Below are 15,493 nucleotides of genomic sequence, written 5' to 3' on the forward strand. Positions count from 1 at the left end.
CCTTCCAAGGTTGGGGCAGAGAGGAAGCACGGATTCTACGACCTAAGAAACTCTAGTTTTCTTCTATAAAATTCACAGTGCAACAGGATAAATTCTCTGACCTGGGCTGGGAAATCCTAATAGTCAAGCTTCAGGACAAAAGCCTGTTTTGCTGAGCCCTGCTGAGAGTAGGAATCTGGGGGCAGGACGAGAGGGTGGCGAGCGCTCAGGGTGCCACGTGGCCTTTGTTTCCCAGGTGCTTTCCTCATAGGCCAGCGGGCGGTGTGGCCTCTTGCTGGGTTTCCCTGGGTCCGTGTGGTTGGAGAGCACAAGGCCACCTGCTCCCTCCCTGAGGGGTCCTCCCAAAGGCCAGCATCCTCCTCCAGCCTGGCTTCCTACCCCAGCTTGGCTTCTATGACTCATGATCATCTCTCTCCATTTCTCTTTCCATCTTTAAAAAAAAAATTTTATATTAAAAAACATTTTACAGTAAAACTTATGTTAAAAATTATCATACGGTGAAATCTATCCTTTGTGAAAGCATAGGTTTATGTAACCACTACAGCAGTTGGGATGCAGAGCGGTTCCATCACCCCACAAGACTCCCTCCCCCACCCCTACCACGTGTTCTTCATCACTATAGTTTTGTCTTTTTGAGAATGTCACGTGAGTGTAATCATACGACAGGTGACCTCTTGAGATTGGCTTACTCAGCATAATGCTTCTGAACTCAGTCATTACACTTGAATTCAGTTTCTTGTAGACAGCATACAGTTGAGTCAGGGTGGTGGTTTTGTTTCTTTTTAAAATCTAACAGTGTCTTATTTGATATATTTAGTGGTATGTTTCAATTTACATCTACTGTTTTATTATTATTGGCTGTTACCTTTGTTTTTTTCTTCTGTCTCCCCTTTCTTGCCTTTTTTGGGGTCCCTTGACGTTTTTTAGTATTCCATTTTAATTTGTCTCTTGCGATTCGGACTATATCATTTTTAGGGTTTTTAATGGTTGTTTTGAGGCATTACATACTTAACTTTCACAATTACTTTAGCATCAGTATCTTTTCTTTTTTTTTTTTTGCATTATGCGGGCCTCTCACTGTTGTGGCCTCTCCCACTGCGGAGCACAGGCTCCAGACGCGCAGGTTCAGCGGCCATGGCTCACGGGTCTAGCTGCTCCACGGCATGTGGGATCTTCCTGGACCGGGGCACGAACCCTTGTCCCCTGCATCGGCAGGCGGACTCTCAACCACTGCGCCACCAGGGAAGCCCAAGCATCAGGATCTTATCAGTTGAATTGGAATGTAGAAACCTTACCACCTATAGATGCCTTGACTTCCCACTGTGTGTGATCCTTGTCTTACATATTCCATCTCCATACATCGATGACTCCAGCAGAATAATTTCTGCTTTCAACTGTCAAACATTTTAAAGAAACTCAAGAGGAAAAGAAGTCTTGATATTTACCCAGATATTTGTCATTTCTGTTCTTCATTCTTGAAGCTTCACCTTTCCTTCTGGTATTATTTCTCTTCTGTCTGAAAAACTTCCTTTAGCAATTCTTTGAGAAGTCTGCTGGCAACAAATTCTTTAGTTTTCCTTTATTTGAGAAAGTTTATTTCCCTTCATTTCTGAAGGATATTTTCACTGAATATAGGTAGAGTTCCGGATTAACAGTTCTTTCCTTTTAGCAATCTTAAAATGTGCTCCTTCCGTCTGGCCTCCAAACTTTCTGATGAGAAATCCCCAGTCATTCAAATAATTGCTCCCTGATAGATAATGTGTCTTTTTTCTTCTGGTGCCTACTTTTCAGATTTTTTTTTCCTTTGTTTTAATATTAAGTTTTTAGCAGTTTGATTCTTTTGTGGCTGGACATGGGTTTCCTTGGGTATATCCTGTTTGGGTTTTGATGACCTTCTTGAATCCGTAGATTTATATCTTTCAGCAAAGCTGGACATCTTCAGCCATTATTTCTTCAAGGTTTTGGGTTTTTTTTCAGTATTTCATAGACTTTTTTTTTTTTTTTTCCACACCACACGGCTTGCAGGATCTTCCCCAACCAGGGATTAAACCCAGGCCACCGCAGTGAAAGCCCAGAATCCTAACCACTAGGCCACCAGGGAAGTCCTCATAGAACTTTTGTTGTCATCTCACAGTTCCCTCAGGCTCTGTTAATTTTTCTTCCGTATATTTTCTCTCTGTGTTTAGATTGGCTAAATTTTGATTTATCTTCATGTTTTCTCCATTCTGCTCTTGGATCTGTCCACTGAATTTTTTTTTTTCAGTTATTGTATTTTTAGTTCCAAATCGCCATTTGCTTCTTCTTTAGATCTTCTAGTTGCTGAGATTTTCTGTTTTTCCAGTTGTCTTAAGAGTGCTGTGATTTTTTGTTGGGGCATTTTTGTCAGAGAATTCCAACCGGACCTCTTGGCATTGGTGTCTGTTGATTGCCTTTTCCCGTGGGAGTTGAGATTTTCCTGGTCCTTGTATGCTTAGTAATTCTGGATTGCAACCTGCACATTTTGAATATGATGTTAGGAGACTCTGGGTCTTGTTTAAATCTTATGGAGACTGTTGATAGTTTGCTTTGGCAGTAACCCACTGGTTCTGGCTGTGGTTCCAACCTGCTTTCTGTGGCCTGTGGTTCCAACGTCCATTCAGATTTCAAAGCCTTTACCGTGCTCTTTGGATCTGTCGTGGGTGTGCCAGTCAGCGGTCCGTCTGGGATCTGGCAGGTGACCTGTGAGTTTAGTTCTCAAAGTTTCAGGTGTGATAGTTCGGGTCAAATCCAAACATCTCCAGTTTGGTGCTGCGCCCGGGAGTTCATAAAAACCTTATGGTATTACTTTCTCAATCTATCCAGTACTTTCCTCTTCTCTGGGGCTCCCCCTTTCTGCCCCCCAGCCAGGAAGCTGGGGCCTTAGTTCTTCTGCTCTGCTGTGTGCTCCCCTAACCACGTGGAGGGCCTCCGGCTGGGAGACAGAAAGAAAGGCAACAGTGTTTCCCAGCATTTTGGGATCACAGCTCCATAGTGTGGCATGGAAGGTTCTCCTCCTTGAGTTTTGACTCTGCAGGTTCCAGTAACTGCTGCTGTCCCCGTTGCCACAGGATTGCTTGTGGGCCAGAGCATGAGAGAAGGGAGAAAAGAGGGAAAAAACCATAGCGTTTTGAGTCAGAACCAGAGGGCTCTTCCCGGAGTTCTGTCAGCACCTCGGTGATCTCTTTGGGGTCTCAGGCTTCACTGAGTTAGTGCTGGAGGGAAAAAAAAGCATTCAGCTCATTGCTGGTTCGGTGACGCTTCAAAGCTTGGTCTCCTTCCCCAGTCTGCCTGCGGCTGTTTACCTTGCAGAGGCCTCAAATAACTGCTCCGTGCATTCTGTTAGGTTATACACCACAGGTAGTGGGAGAGACAGATGGGAGTGTCTACTCCATCTCACCCAGAACCGGAGCCCTTCTCTCCGTCTTTAGGATGGTATTACCTCGGGGCCAGATTTCTAGGTGGGAAATCTGTAGTCAAGGTCAGTGGCCAAGGAGAAATGGACAGTAAGGCCGATGGGTGGCTTAGCCCAGAGGTGGTGTCTAATGGGAGCCAGGCTGGGGTGAGGGGTGGGCCTCTAGTCCAGGTCCCAGCCTCTACCCTTATCCCCTGACCGTTACTGGTAAAGCACCAGTCTCGTCCTTGGCCAGGGAGGGCTTGGAGGCCCCACCTGTCCTGCTGGTTGCCTACTGCTATGGCCATGCCCCTGGGGCTTTCTGGGCCTGTGGAGGAGGAGGGTACCAGCATGGATCTGCTGAAGCAACTAGGACTTTTAAAAAGTTGTTTTTGAAATTTGTATGTAGCCGTATCACAAGAAGTTTGGAAAATGAAGGGGAAAAAATGCCATCCCTAATCAGTGTCACCAGCCTATATAGTAACCTCTGTTAGCACTTGACAGTATTTTCTTTTTTTTTCAGCTGTTAGGAAAGAGTCGATACACTGTGTGTGTGTGTGTGTGTGTATACACTCGTAAAAGTTATAAAGCATAATAATAAAAAATTAACACATGTGTACCCATCCATCCCCTTAAATAGAACATTAACCATAACTTTCAAAGCTGCCTTTCTGTCCCTTCCCAATCTGGTTCTTTTTTTCTTCTTATTATTACTTTTGGCTGCATTGGATCTTTGTTGTTGCATGCGGGCATTTTCTACTTGTGGCGAGCAGGGGCTACTCTTCCTTACGGTGCGTGGGCTTCTCATTGCGATGGCTCCTCTTGTTGCAGAGCACAGGCTTTAGGCACGCGGGGTCAGTAGTTGTGGCTCGCGGGCTCTAGAGGGCAGGCTCCGTAGTTGTGGCGAACGGGCCCAGCCGCTCTGCGGCGTGTGGGATCTTCCCGGACCAGGGCTTGAACCCGTGTCCCCTGCATTGGCAGGCAGATTCTCAGCCACTGCACCACCAGGGAAGTCCCTCATTCTTAACTCTTTTATCAAATATAACTTTTTATATAGTTATAACCTCCGCTAACAGAGGTTACTATAGGCTGGTGAAGTAGATTAGGGATGGCATTTTTTTCCTTTATTTTCCAAACTTCTTGTGATGTGGCTATATAATAATTTCAAAAACAACTTTTTAAAAGTACTAGTTGGGGGCTTCCCTGGTGGCGCAGTGGTTGAGAGTCCGCCTGCCGATGCAGGGAACGTGGGTTCGTGCCCCGGTCCGGGAAGATCCCACATGCCGCGGAGCGGCTGGGCCCGTGAGCCATGGCCGCTGAGCCTGCGCGTCCGGAGCCTGTGGTCCGCAACGGGAGAGGCCACAACAGTGAGAGGCCCGCGTACTGCAAAAAAAAAAAAAAAAACGAGAAAAGTACTCGTTGGTTCAGCAGATCAATCTGAATCATCCAGTCTTGAGCCTTACTTTTGTGTTGCCCACACCTTGGCAGGGCTCAGGTGAGGGCACTCGTGACTCAGGCCCTTGGGAGGCCTTTGGGGTCGTCCTGGCCCAGCGCGGGGCTGCCCTCACTCCCCCACCGCCATCCCCCCAGGCGAAGGAGCGGCAGCGCCTGGAGAACCTGCGGCGGAAGGAGGAGGCCGAGCAGCTCCGCAGGCAGAAGGTGGAGGAGGACAAGCGGCGCCGGCTGGAGGAGGTGAAGCTGTAAGTGCCCGCCCCCCTCTCCGGCTCCCCCGGCCTTGCTGGGCCCCCGTGACCACCCTGTGCCCGCAGGAAGCGTGAGGAGCGCCTCCGTAAGGTGCTGCAGGCCCGGGAACGGGTGGAGCAGATGAAGGAGGAGAAGAAGAAGCAGATCGAGCAGAAGTTTGCTCAGATCGACGAGAAGACGGAGAAGGTGCAGGCCTCGGGCTGTGGGTAGCAGCTTCCGCGGGCTGGGCCCTGGCGGGTCCCAGGCCCATCACACTGGGTGGCCCGAGGGTTAGGACTGGACCCGTCGGGAAGTTACGGGTTTGATGCCCTATATCCCTCTCGTGGCCGTCCGTGGGGTCTGTTCTGAGCCACGTGGAGGGTGGAAGGTCTGCCCGGGACCGAGCACAGCCCTGCGCTCCTGGCAGGTCTGGCTCCCGGGTGCCCCCTTCCCCGGGCTGTGGGGAGCTAGCCGGGGCCCCAGGGACATGGAGTATCTGCCCTGCTGCGTACTGGGCCCCACCCTGTACGGCTGAGTGGCGGGCTGCTCCAATGGGCGTCTGTGGGTGGGCTCCGCAGGCCAAGGAGGAGCGGCTGGCCGAGGAGAAGGCCAAGAAGAAGGCGGCGGCCAAGAAGATGGGGGAGGTGGAGGCGCGCAGGAGGCAGGAGGACGAGGCGCGGAGGCTCAGGTGGCTACAGCAGGTACGCACGCCGGGCTCACGCAGCAGGAGGCCGGCACTGCCTCCGCGCCCCTGGGCCGCTGGGCTCACCCCCTGCGTCGGGTTGATCTTGGTGGGTCTTGCTGCCTTGAGCTCACAAGGAGGTTTCACGAAGGCCATGGAGGTGGGGACGGGGACGGGGACCCGCCCTGTGTTTTCTGTAGAGGCAGCAGTTTGAGGGTTAAGTGCGCGGACTCTGGAGCCAGACTTCCAATCTCAGTTCTGCCATCTATTAGCTGTGTGACCCTGGGTGGGTTATTTGACCTCTCTGTGCTTTGGTTCCTTCAGGTAGCAGTGGTATCTACTCGACAGGGTTGTTGCGAGGATTAAACGTTCTGCCTCTAAGATGACGGGCCCACCTCTTCCTGGGAACTGTCGGTCTTACGACTCTAGGGAACACAGATCTGGCATTAGGGGGTCATAAGACTAATGGCTAAGATTTATGGAGTATTTACATTGTGCCAGGCACTGTTCTAAGTGCGTCATGTGTATAAACTCAGCAGTCTTAGGAGGCGTGGGCGTGACTGTTGTCCCCATTTTATCAATGAGGGTAAAACCGAGGCCAGAAGGCTTCTGTGACTCGCCTCGTGTCACCCAGCTCACGAGTTTGGCTTCGTCCAGTCTGTACCCTTAACTACTAAATCTGCCGCTGCAGCAAAAGAAGTTGTCGCAAGACGCGCCTCAGGCCGGTTGCCGTGGTCCTTGTGGGTGGAGCCTCGTATGGGGTGTCCCTGGGCTCAGCCCCTGCTGTTATTTTTTTAAATTTATTTATTTATATTTATTTCTCTAAATTTTTGGCTGCGTCGGGTCTTCGTTGCTGCACGCGGGCTTTCTCTAGTTGCGGCGAGCGGGGGCTACTCTTCATTGCAGTGCACGGGCTTCTCATTGCGGTGGCTTCTCTTGTTGCGGAGCACGGGGTGTAGGTGCATGGGCTTCAGCAGTTGTGGCACACAGCCTCAGTAGTTGTGGCGTGTGGGCTCAGTAGTTGTGGCTCGCAGGCTCAGTAGTTGTGCTGCACAGGCTTTAGTTGCTCCGCGCATGTGGGATCTTCCCGGACCAGGGCTCGAACCCGTGTCCCCTGCATTGGCAGATGGATTCTCAACCACTGCGCCACCAGGGAAGTCGGCCCCTGCTGTTCTTGATGCGAGAGGAGCTTCTGGGAAGGACAGGCCTTCCGGCCAGCTGCTCCTCCCCCCACCCCCCCTTCCTCCCTCCCAGACCCGCTCTTGCCTCTCCAGCCCGGGCTGGCCTGCGAACCCTGACCTTGCTCTCTGGTCACAGGAGGAGGAGGAGAGGCGCCACCAGGAGCTGCTGCAGAGGAGGAGGGAGGAAGAGCAGGAGCGGCTGCGGAAGGCAGCCGAGGCCAAGAGGCTGGTGGAGCAGCGCGAGCTGGAGCGGCTGCAGGCCGAGAGGTGAGGCGTCGCGGAGGCCCGGCGCCCAGGTGACTCTGTGGCGCCTCGCTGTCACATCAGCCGTCCTCCTGTGCGCGTGTGGCTGACACACAGATGTAGCCGTCACCCAGACGCAGCTCCTGCCTTCACTCGGGAGTTTGGAAAAGAAGGACAGGCTTTCTTCCTGGCTCCAGACGTGGTGTGTTGGCTGCTGGAGATTCAAGGAGTAACGGGCAGGGTCGCTCGGGATTGTGTCTCTGTTCTGCTTCCAACCAGATGAGCTGAGCCCTTTGGTTCATTCTTTTCTCAGCTGACATAAGGGGGCGGTGGGGCCGCAGGACGACCAGCATTTCTCAGCAGCCACTGAGGGCCTTTGGTGGCAGAGTCAGGCCACCACGTGCTGTGATTCATTGCAGGGCCTTCGGCACCCCTGGCTCGTGCCCACCGCGCGTGCTCCTCTGGGGCTGGTGATGACTCGGGCTGCCCCCCCACCAACATTTCCAGACTGTCCCGCCTCCCCGCAACTGGGGACCGTGGCAGATGAGCCCTCGCAGAGGCAGTGGTCTCTGCGATAGGCGAGAATTCCACGTTTAGTTCCACAAGCGTTTATCCAAGGCCAGTCCCTGTGCCAGGTTATGCTGGGTCCTGGGGATGCCGAGGAGGGTAAGCCTCCGTCACCACTGGCCAGGAGATACGTGGGATCCTATGCGTGTGTGCAGATGCGGACTCCCCCGTGTGCGTGTAGACTCGGGTGGGCCCAGGCCCAGGCCTGGCCTCTCTCCTGCTTCCACCCACTGGGAAACACCAGGCAGCACTTTTTTCCGTGTCCGTCTTTGTGGGTGGCTACAGGCCCAGTGGAGAAGGAGGTGGGTCACAACCAGAGGGCTGACTGCGTCAGGGCCATCGTGTTGTTTGGCACAAAGGGGTCCCTGGTCCTGTGGGCAGAATCAGAGACAGGAGTCTCGGGGGGGACACGGGGCGGCAGCTGATGGGACTTTAGAGTTGGATGTGTGTCGGGCAGCGCCAGGGGCTTCAGGGGGTGGCGACGGTCATAACGTTTGGCAGCTTGGGCGGGTACCGAGCCACACGCTTTCCACACATTTCCTTGTTTAATCCTCACCTGAAGACACCTGCAGCGTGGGTACCAGCTGCTCCACTTCCCGGAGGGGGACACAGGTCCAGAGAGGTTCCGTGACTTGTTCAGGGTCATGAGCGAGTAAGTGCAGGTGGCTCTGAGCCGTGAACGGCCCCTCCCTGCTTTGTGTCAGGCTTGGGGCCGGGTTTTGGCCTGTGGGTCAGGACGAGTGGCGGTAGCTCAGATGACCTCATTTTGTTCTCGTGGCAGCTCTGGAGGAAAGGTGTTCTGTTCCCCATTGCACAGCAGGCAAGACTGAGGCACGGAGGTCTGAGTGGTGTGGAGGCGCGGGGCCCAGTTTGGCGGGCCTCGGGGCTGAGTGCTCCCGGACCCTCAGCTGAGCGCTCCTAGCCCCTTGGGTGCGAGCACAGCTGCTGGCTCTTCGCTGGCATGCCCGTCCTGCCATTCCCTCCTCTGCGGCATGTGCCAGGGTCCTGGCTTCCCTGGCAAGGGTGGAACGGGGCCGGGCCTCAGCTTCCCACCCTGACAGGCTCTTGCTCGGTCCTCAGGGAGCTGCAGGAGAGGGAGAAGGCCCTGCGGCTACAGAAGGAGCGGCTGCAGAGGGAGCTGGAGGAGAAGAAGAAAAAGGTAAAGGGGAGCCGGGCCTGTGGCTCCCACGGGGTCTGCCCTGAGCTTTGGGCTGGGAGGCCTGGTCCAGGGGCCCTGGTGCAGGAGCCGCCCTGCCTGCCTCGCTGCGAGGCGTTGGTGGGGGGGAGGGGAGAACACACACGCGGTCTGTGACATCCTGCCCTCCGCCGGGGTCCCAGGAAGAACAGCAGCGCCTGGCTGAGCAGCGGCTGCAGGAGGAGCAGGAGAAGAAAGCCAGGGAGGCCGCGGCGGCCAGCAAAAGCCTGAACGTGACCGTGGACGTGCAGGTGAGGCCCGGGCATCAGGGTGGAGAGGACCCCCTGGCTCTCATTATTCTCTTCTCGGTAGCCGGAGGCACAGGCTGTATGCATTAGGACCATAAGAAAGTGGAAGCATACAGTTGGCCCAGTTGTTTTTTTACTATATTTGAAATATATCTTCTTCTTTATTCTGAAAGTAGAATTTGTTGTAAAAAAAAAAAAAAAAAAAAAGAAAAAAGAAAAGAAAAGAAACTAAACTTTATAAAAGAATATAAAGCAAAAGAAAGGTACCCCCAGAGGGAAAGTCTAAGTCTGGTGTCTATCTTTCTATACTTTACGTGTAAATACATTTTATACACACGCTTTACCTCACACACACATATGCGTAGTTGTAAATGGGCACAGACTACCCATACTGTCGTAGTCTGTTCGTGCTGCTACAACAAATTACCCTAGACTGGGTGGCTTAAACGACAGACACGCTGGGAAGTCCAGGGTCAAGGCGCTGGCAGATCCAGTGTCTGATGAGAGCCCTCCTCTGGTTCACAGACGGCCGTCTTCTCGCTGTGTCCTCACATGGCCAAAGGGGAGAGGGAGCTCTCTTTTCTAAGGGAACTAATCCTGTTCATGAGGGCTCTGCCCTCATGACCTGAGTACCTCCCGAAGGCCCCACCTCCAAATACCATCACATCGTGGGTTAGGATTTAACATGGGAATTGGGGGGGAATACATTTAGTCCACAACACATACCATTTAGCAGTTTGATTTTTTCTCGTTTTTTTCCTTTCATTTAATGTATCCTAGACGTCTGTCTGTTTCACCGCTTGTAAATCTCTTACTTTTGACCGCTGTGTTCCAGTTAGTGGTACCAGAAGGTCTTTAACCAGTCCCTAATGACAAGCATTTAGGCTATTAATGCTGTTACAAACAAAATGTAATATAAGGTTTTCATTGCAACACCGTTTAAGATGTTGAAAACTTGGAAGTTAGCTGAACCACATGGTTAAATTACAAATCCTGGGGTTCCCAGTGAACTGCCCTGCTGCGGGTCACAGGACACACACTGACACACTAACCTAGAAGGATGTTTACAACATACTTTCACATGAAAAAAGAAGACATGGAGTCATGTATATGGTGTGATTTTTTTTTTTTTTTTTTAATTAAAAAGCGACCCCTGAACCTTCTTCTTTTTTCCCGTGAAATGAGGGGAGGTGGCCAGAGCCCCATGCTCCTCAGTGGCGGGAGGTACCAGCCTGCAGGGCAGGCAGCTGACGGCCTTGTTCATCTTTTCCAGTCTCCAGCTTGTACCTCGTATCAAATGACCCCACAGGGACACAGGGCGCCCCCCAAGATCAACCCGGATAACTACGGGATGGATCTGAACAGCGATGACTCCACCGATGACGAGGCCCATCCCCGGAAGCCCATCCCCAACTGGGCCAGAGGTGTGCAGGGCCCGGAGCTCCCCAGGAGAGCCGGGTCCCCCCTTGTGACTTCGAGCCCTGGAGGGGGTGGCTCAGCGGCTGCGGGGGTCAGGAGCCTGTTGCACCCATGGGCTGGCAGCTTGAGTCGTTGGCCGACAAGTCTGCATCGGGCCTTGGGATGCGCCTGGGGAAGGGTGGGCGCCCTGTGGCCAGCGGGCTCATCTGAGGACCAGACCTGGACGTTGGGCGCTTCCATTCTCAACAGATGCATTAGATTTCAGCTGGCTGCTGGCGGGCGTGGTGCTGGGTGTTCCACCTCAGACTCTATCTGGCTGCCCCTTTGGGGTCCCACCCAGCAGGCCACAGGGACCCAAATATGCTGCCTGGGGGTGGGAATAGAGCTAAGAGTAGTGGGGTTTCAGCAGCGCACAGAGCTGCAGCAAGGGGTTCCAGCCAGCTGGGGGAGGAGTTGGAGACGGGGATGGGGGTACTCGAGGCCCAGCAGGATGGGACGCTGAGCTTACAGGCCTCTAAACAGGAGTGTGGGTAAGTGTGAAGGTGCCCCCTCAGGCCTGGGTGCAAGGCCTGCGGGGAGTGAGCAGGGCCAGTGCATGCAGCGGCTGCCTTACGGAGTTGGCGAGCTGGGGGCGGGGCGGGCTGCAGTCTCACTCCCCGGAGGAAGGGCCAGAACCCTGGAGGGGATCGGCGCTGTACAGTACAGTGTTCTGTACAGTTCTGTACAGTGTACAGAACCCCACAGTGACTAGAATCCGACTTCATCTCCTTAACGTCCAGTCATTCTAGAGGTGGCAGCGGGCAGGGGTCAGCGTGGCCGGGGAGCCCTTGACCTTTACCAGCCTACTTAAACTCTCACTCAGTTTTCCCATCTGTGGAATGGGGGTGCTTAGAGCACCCAGCTGAGAAGGGCTATCGAGGATGAAGTGAGTTAGCGTAGGAAGGCCTGGTGCAGGGCAAGTGCTGGGCACACATTCTGCTTCCCGACGCCCCCGGGGTCCTCCTCAGCCTCGCTGGCCGGGCTCTGAGCCACCGGCAGTGTCAGCCTGCACCAGGCATCGTGGGGCTGTGGTGCTGATGAGATGAGTAGCCAACCAAGGCAGTCGAGGATGGCATCAGATGCTCTGGTTCTGGAGCTGGACTTGTCTTCAAATCCCGGCTCTGCCAGTCTCTAGCTGTGTGCCTCTGGGCAGATCTCACCCTTGTAAACCGGGGCGGGTAGAGGGCCTGCCTCCGAGGTGGCTGTGGGGATGAGGGGGGTCATGCAGTGACCTCAGCCTAGCGCCTGGCTCACGTGAGTCGCTGGAGAGCAGCTGTAGGAGCGCGCAGTGAGAGGTTATCCGTGTTTGGTTGGGGGGGGGCGGCTGGACGAGGGCCCTGAGAGGAGCTGATTTGACAGGAGGTGAAGGAATGCTGAGGTGGAGAGGGCGCCGAGGGCTCTTTGTGGGGGGCAGGGGGAGCCCCAGGGTAGTGACCCAGCCCTTGGTGTCCTCCTGCAGGCACCCAGCTTAGCCAGGCCATCATCCACCAGTACTACCACCCCCCGAACCTTCTGGAACTCTTCGGAACCATTCTGCCACTGGACTTGGAGGACATCTTCAAGAAGAGCAAGCCCCGCTACCATAAGCGCACCAGCTCTGCCGTGTGGAACTCGCCGCCCCTGCAGGGCCCCAGGGTCCCTGGCAGCCTGGCCTACAGCCTGAAGAAGCACTGAGCCAGGCCCTCGGGCCTGCTGGGCAGCCTCAGCCTTCATCTGTGTCTGTATGTCTGTGTCTCTGTTGGTCTGGTGCCGTCCTGCCTCGTATCCTGTCGCTGAGGGTTCGGTCAAGTGTATATAGACGTCCTCTGTGGGCTACGGGGGAAGGCGGCTCGGGCCTGTTGGGAGGCCAAGCTTGTTGGGTGTTCGGGGAAGACCCAGGGCCAGCCTTGCCTGGTCTGCTGACAGCACTCTGTAAATAGATTGTTAGAGTTCAACTGAATTTTAGCCTCTAGTGTTTGAGAGCTAGATTAATAAAGTCTGTTCCTTCATGCCTGCTGTGAGTATCATGAAGACTGCGCTCCTCTGCAGAAAGCCCCGGACCCTGGCCCCGTCTCGGGCCGCTGGATGGGCTGGAGGAATAGGACCTGCTTTTTCTCCTGGGATGTGTGTCAAGGCCACCTGGGTCCCACCCCCAGAGATGCCGACGGAGTGGGTGATTCTGATACCACCCTGGACAACCCTGAGAAACACTTCAGTTACTTTCATGTTGGGGCAGGTGACGCTACTTCCCGTTTTTCTGGGGAGCGCCCTGCCTGTAGAGGGGGGCTCATTCAGTAGGTAAGACCTGGAGTTGAGGTCAGGGGAACTGGGCTCTTGACACAGCTCTGCCGCTTAAGAGAGGCCCTCAGCCCCTCCACGCCTCAGGCTCCACCCACCCTTGCTGCACGGATGGTGAAAGGACTTGAGAACGTGGACGTGCTGCTGAAGCAGGAGATCTGGGTTAGGAAGGGGCCGTCTCTTGAAACTCCCTCGGGACCAGTACGTGCAAGTAGTTGAGATGTTTCTCCAGCAAATCCAGGCAGCTGCTAATTCAATGCTTAGTGTCCCTGGAAGCTGGCCCTGCCCCATCGCTGCCAACCATGTTCTAAACGTGCCACAGCTTCATCATCTCCTACTCCAGCCCCTGGAATGGGGGTTGGTGAATTGGGGCCTATGGGCCAAATCAAGTTGCAGTCCATTTTTGTAAAGTTTCATTGGAACCCGCCCAGTAGAAATGAATGCCTGTTGTCTCCGGCTACTCCGCTGAGGGCAGAGTTAAGTAGTTACAACAGAGGCCTTATGGATCGCAAAGCTGAGAATATTTACTATGAACCTTTACAGAAGATGTTTGCTGACCCTGCTTTAGGACAAAATCAAGGCTGAATATAAGAGAGCTTTTTAAAATGAGTAAAGAGTGAATGCACACAACAGAATGAAATCTAGAAGATTCCACCACGCAAAGAAAAACACTTTACAGTTCATTCAAATACGGTGCGAATTTAAATTTGTTCCATATGTTCTCTGATGAGAAACTGTTGTGTTGAGTCAACTGGTGAATGTGTCTTTGCCTGAAACCACAATGTCAAAATATTACCTCTTATAAAAGCATATTTACATAGTGTGTTTGAGAAAAAAATTGTTATTCAGCAAAAAGGTAGTTACAGGTTGCACTGCATCTTCACTAGTACTTGATATTGTCAGTGCTTCTTATTTTAGCCATTCTAATAGACGCGTAGTGAATTCTCATTGTGGTTTTAATTTGCATTTCCATAATAGCTGGTGATGGTGAACATCAGCTCACGTGCTTACTTGCCATCTGTGTATCTTCTTTGGCAAAGTGTTCAACTCATTTGTTCTTTTTGTTTTTTGGTTCCTTTTTTACTGGGCCACGATTTCTTTCTTCATGTGCCTTGTGGGTTTTTTTTGTTTTTTTTTTTGCCATGCCACATGGCATGTGAGATTTTAGTTCCTCAACCAGGGGACCAGGTATCAAACCCATGCACCCCTGCAGTGGAAGCACAGAGTCTTAACCACTGGGCCACCAGGGACGTCCCTCATTTGTTCATTTTTAAATTGAGTTGTTAGTTTTCTTACTGTTGTGTTTAGAATCTCTACGTATTATGGGTACAAATGTGATGTCAGATACGTGCTTTGCAGTATTTTCTCCTAGTCTGCAACTTGTCTTTTCATTCACTTAACAGTATTTTTCATAGAGCAAAAATTTTAATTTTGATGAAATCCAGTTTATCAGCTTTTTTTCCTTTTTATGGATGGTGCTTTTTTGGCTTCATGTCTAAGAAATCTTTGTCCAGCCCCAGTTCTCAAAAGATTTTCTCCTATATTTTCTTCTAAATAGTCTGTAGATTTATATATTACATTTAGGCTTATGATGTTTTGAGTTCATTTTTTTTTAATGTGAGGTTTATGTTTTTTGTTTTGGGGAGCATATAGATGGATGTCCAGTTGTTCTAGAACCATTTGTTTAAAAGACTATTCTTTTTCACTGAATTTCTTTTGTATCTTTGTCAAGAGTCAATCAGCCATATTTGTATGGGTCTATTTCCAGACTTTGTATTCTCTTTCGTTGATCTATGGGTCTGTCCTTTTACCAGTACCACATGGTCAAGATTACTGTAGCTTTTATAAGTCTTAAAAATCTGGTAGTGTGATTTCTCCATCTTTATTCTTTGCAAAATTATTTTGGCTTTTCTATCAATTTTGCCTTTCTGTATAAATTTTAGAATCAGCTTATCTATACAAAAACACTGCTGGGATTTTGATTGAAATTACATTAAATCTATATATTATAAGTTTGGGGAGAATTCACATGTTTATGCTAGTGAGTCTACTAATCCATGAACATGATATATCTCTTCATTTATTTACATCTTTGGTTTCTTTTATCAGCATTTTGCAGTTTCAGCATGCAGATCCTGTATAAGATTCGTTAGATTTAAAGCTAAGTATTTATTTTCTTGGAGCTGTTATAAATGGTATTGTCCTTCTAATTTTGGTTTCTACTTGTTCATTGCTAGTGTATAGAAATGCAGTTTCTATACTTTGATGTATTGACCTTGTATCTTGTGATGCAACTAAAGCAGTACTTAGAGGGAAATTTATAGCACTAAAATGCCTATGTTAGAAAAACAGTGTCAAATCAATGACGCTAGCTTCCACTTTAGTAAACTAGAAAAAGAAGAGCAAACAAAAATATAAGCAGAATAAGGGAAATAACAAAGGTAGAGCAGAAGTCAGTGACATTGGAAAGAGAAAAATGATAGAGAAAATTTTATTAAACCCAAAGCTGGTTCTTTAAGAAGCTCAAAAAAAAAAAAAAAATGTAAACCT

At 51.4% G+C, this 15,493-nt stretch overlaps 1 protein-coding gene across 9 annotated transcripts in view; it reads left to right on the forward strand.

The window, feature by feature from the left end:
* The window catches only part of INCENP (inner centromere protein), a 28,385-nt gene extending 14,621 nt beyond the window's left edge, over positions 1-13,764 (forward strand). For 4 of the 9 annotated variants that reach the window (XM_027090739.1, XM_027090737.1, XM_027090738.1 and 1 more), the window contains 8 exons: positions 4,898-5,109; positions 5,179-5,299; positions 5,671-5,793; positions 7,092-7,222; positions 8,846-8,924; positions 9,104-9,211; positions 10,482-10,632; positions 12,126-13,764. In XM_027090739.1, coding sequence (XP_026946540.1) covers positions 4,898-5,109; positions 5,179-5,299; positions 5,671-5,793; positions 7,092-7,222; positions 8,846-8,924; positions 9,104-9,211; positions 10,482-10,632; positions 12,126-12,340 — 1,140 coding nt within the window. In that variant the 3' untranslated portion in view covers positions 12,341-13,764. Of the gene's footprint in view, positions 1-4,897; positions 5,110-5,178; positions 5,300-5,670; positions 5,794-6,900; positions 7,223-8,845; positions 8,925-9,103; positions 9,212-10,481; positions 10,633-12,125 lie in introns of those variants that run through there. The other 5 variants (XM_027090741.1, XM_027090743.1, XM_027090742.1 and 2 more) reach the window with 2 other exon arrangements.
* Positions 13,765-15,493: the final 1,729 nt, after the last annotated feature.

Source organism: Aethalodelphis obliquidens, unplaced genomic scaffold (genome assembly GCF_003676395.1).
Source record: "Aethalodelphis obliquidens isolate GAN/ISIS:26980383/991018 unplaced genomic scaffold, ASM367639v1 scaffold69, whole genome shotgun sequence".
Taxonomy (NCBI): domain Eukaryota; kingdom Metazoa; phylum Chordata; class Mammalia; order Artiodactyla; family Delphinidae; genus Aethalodelphis; species Aethalodelphis obliquidens.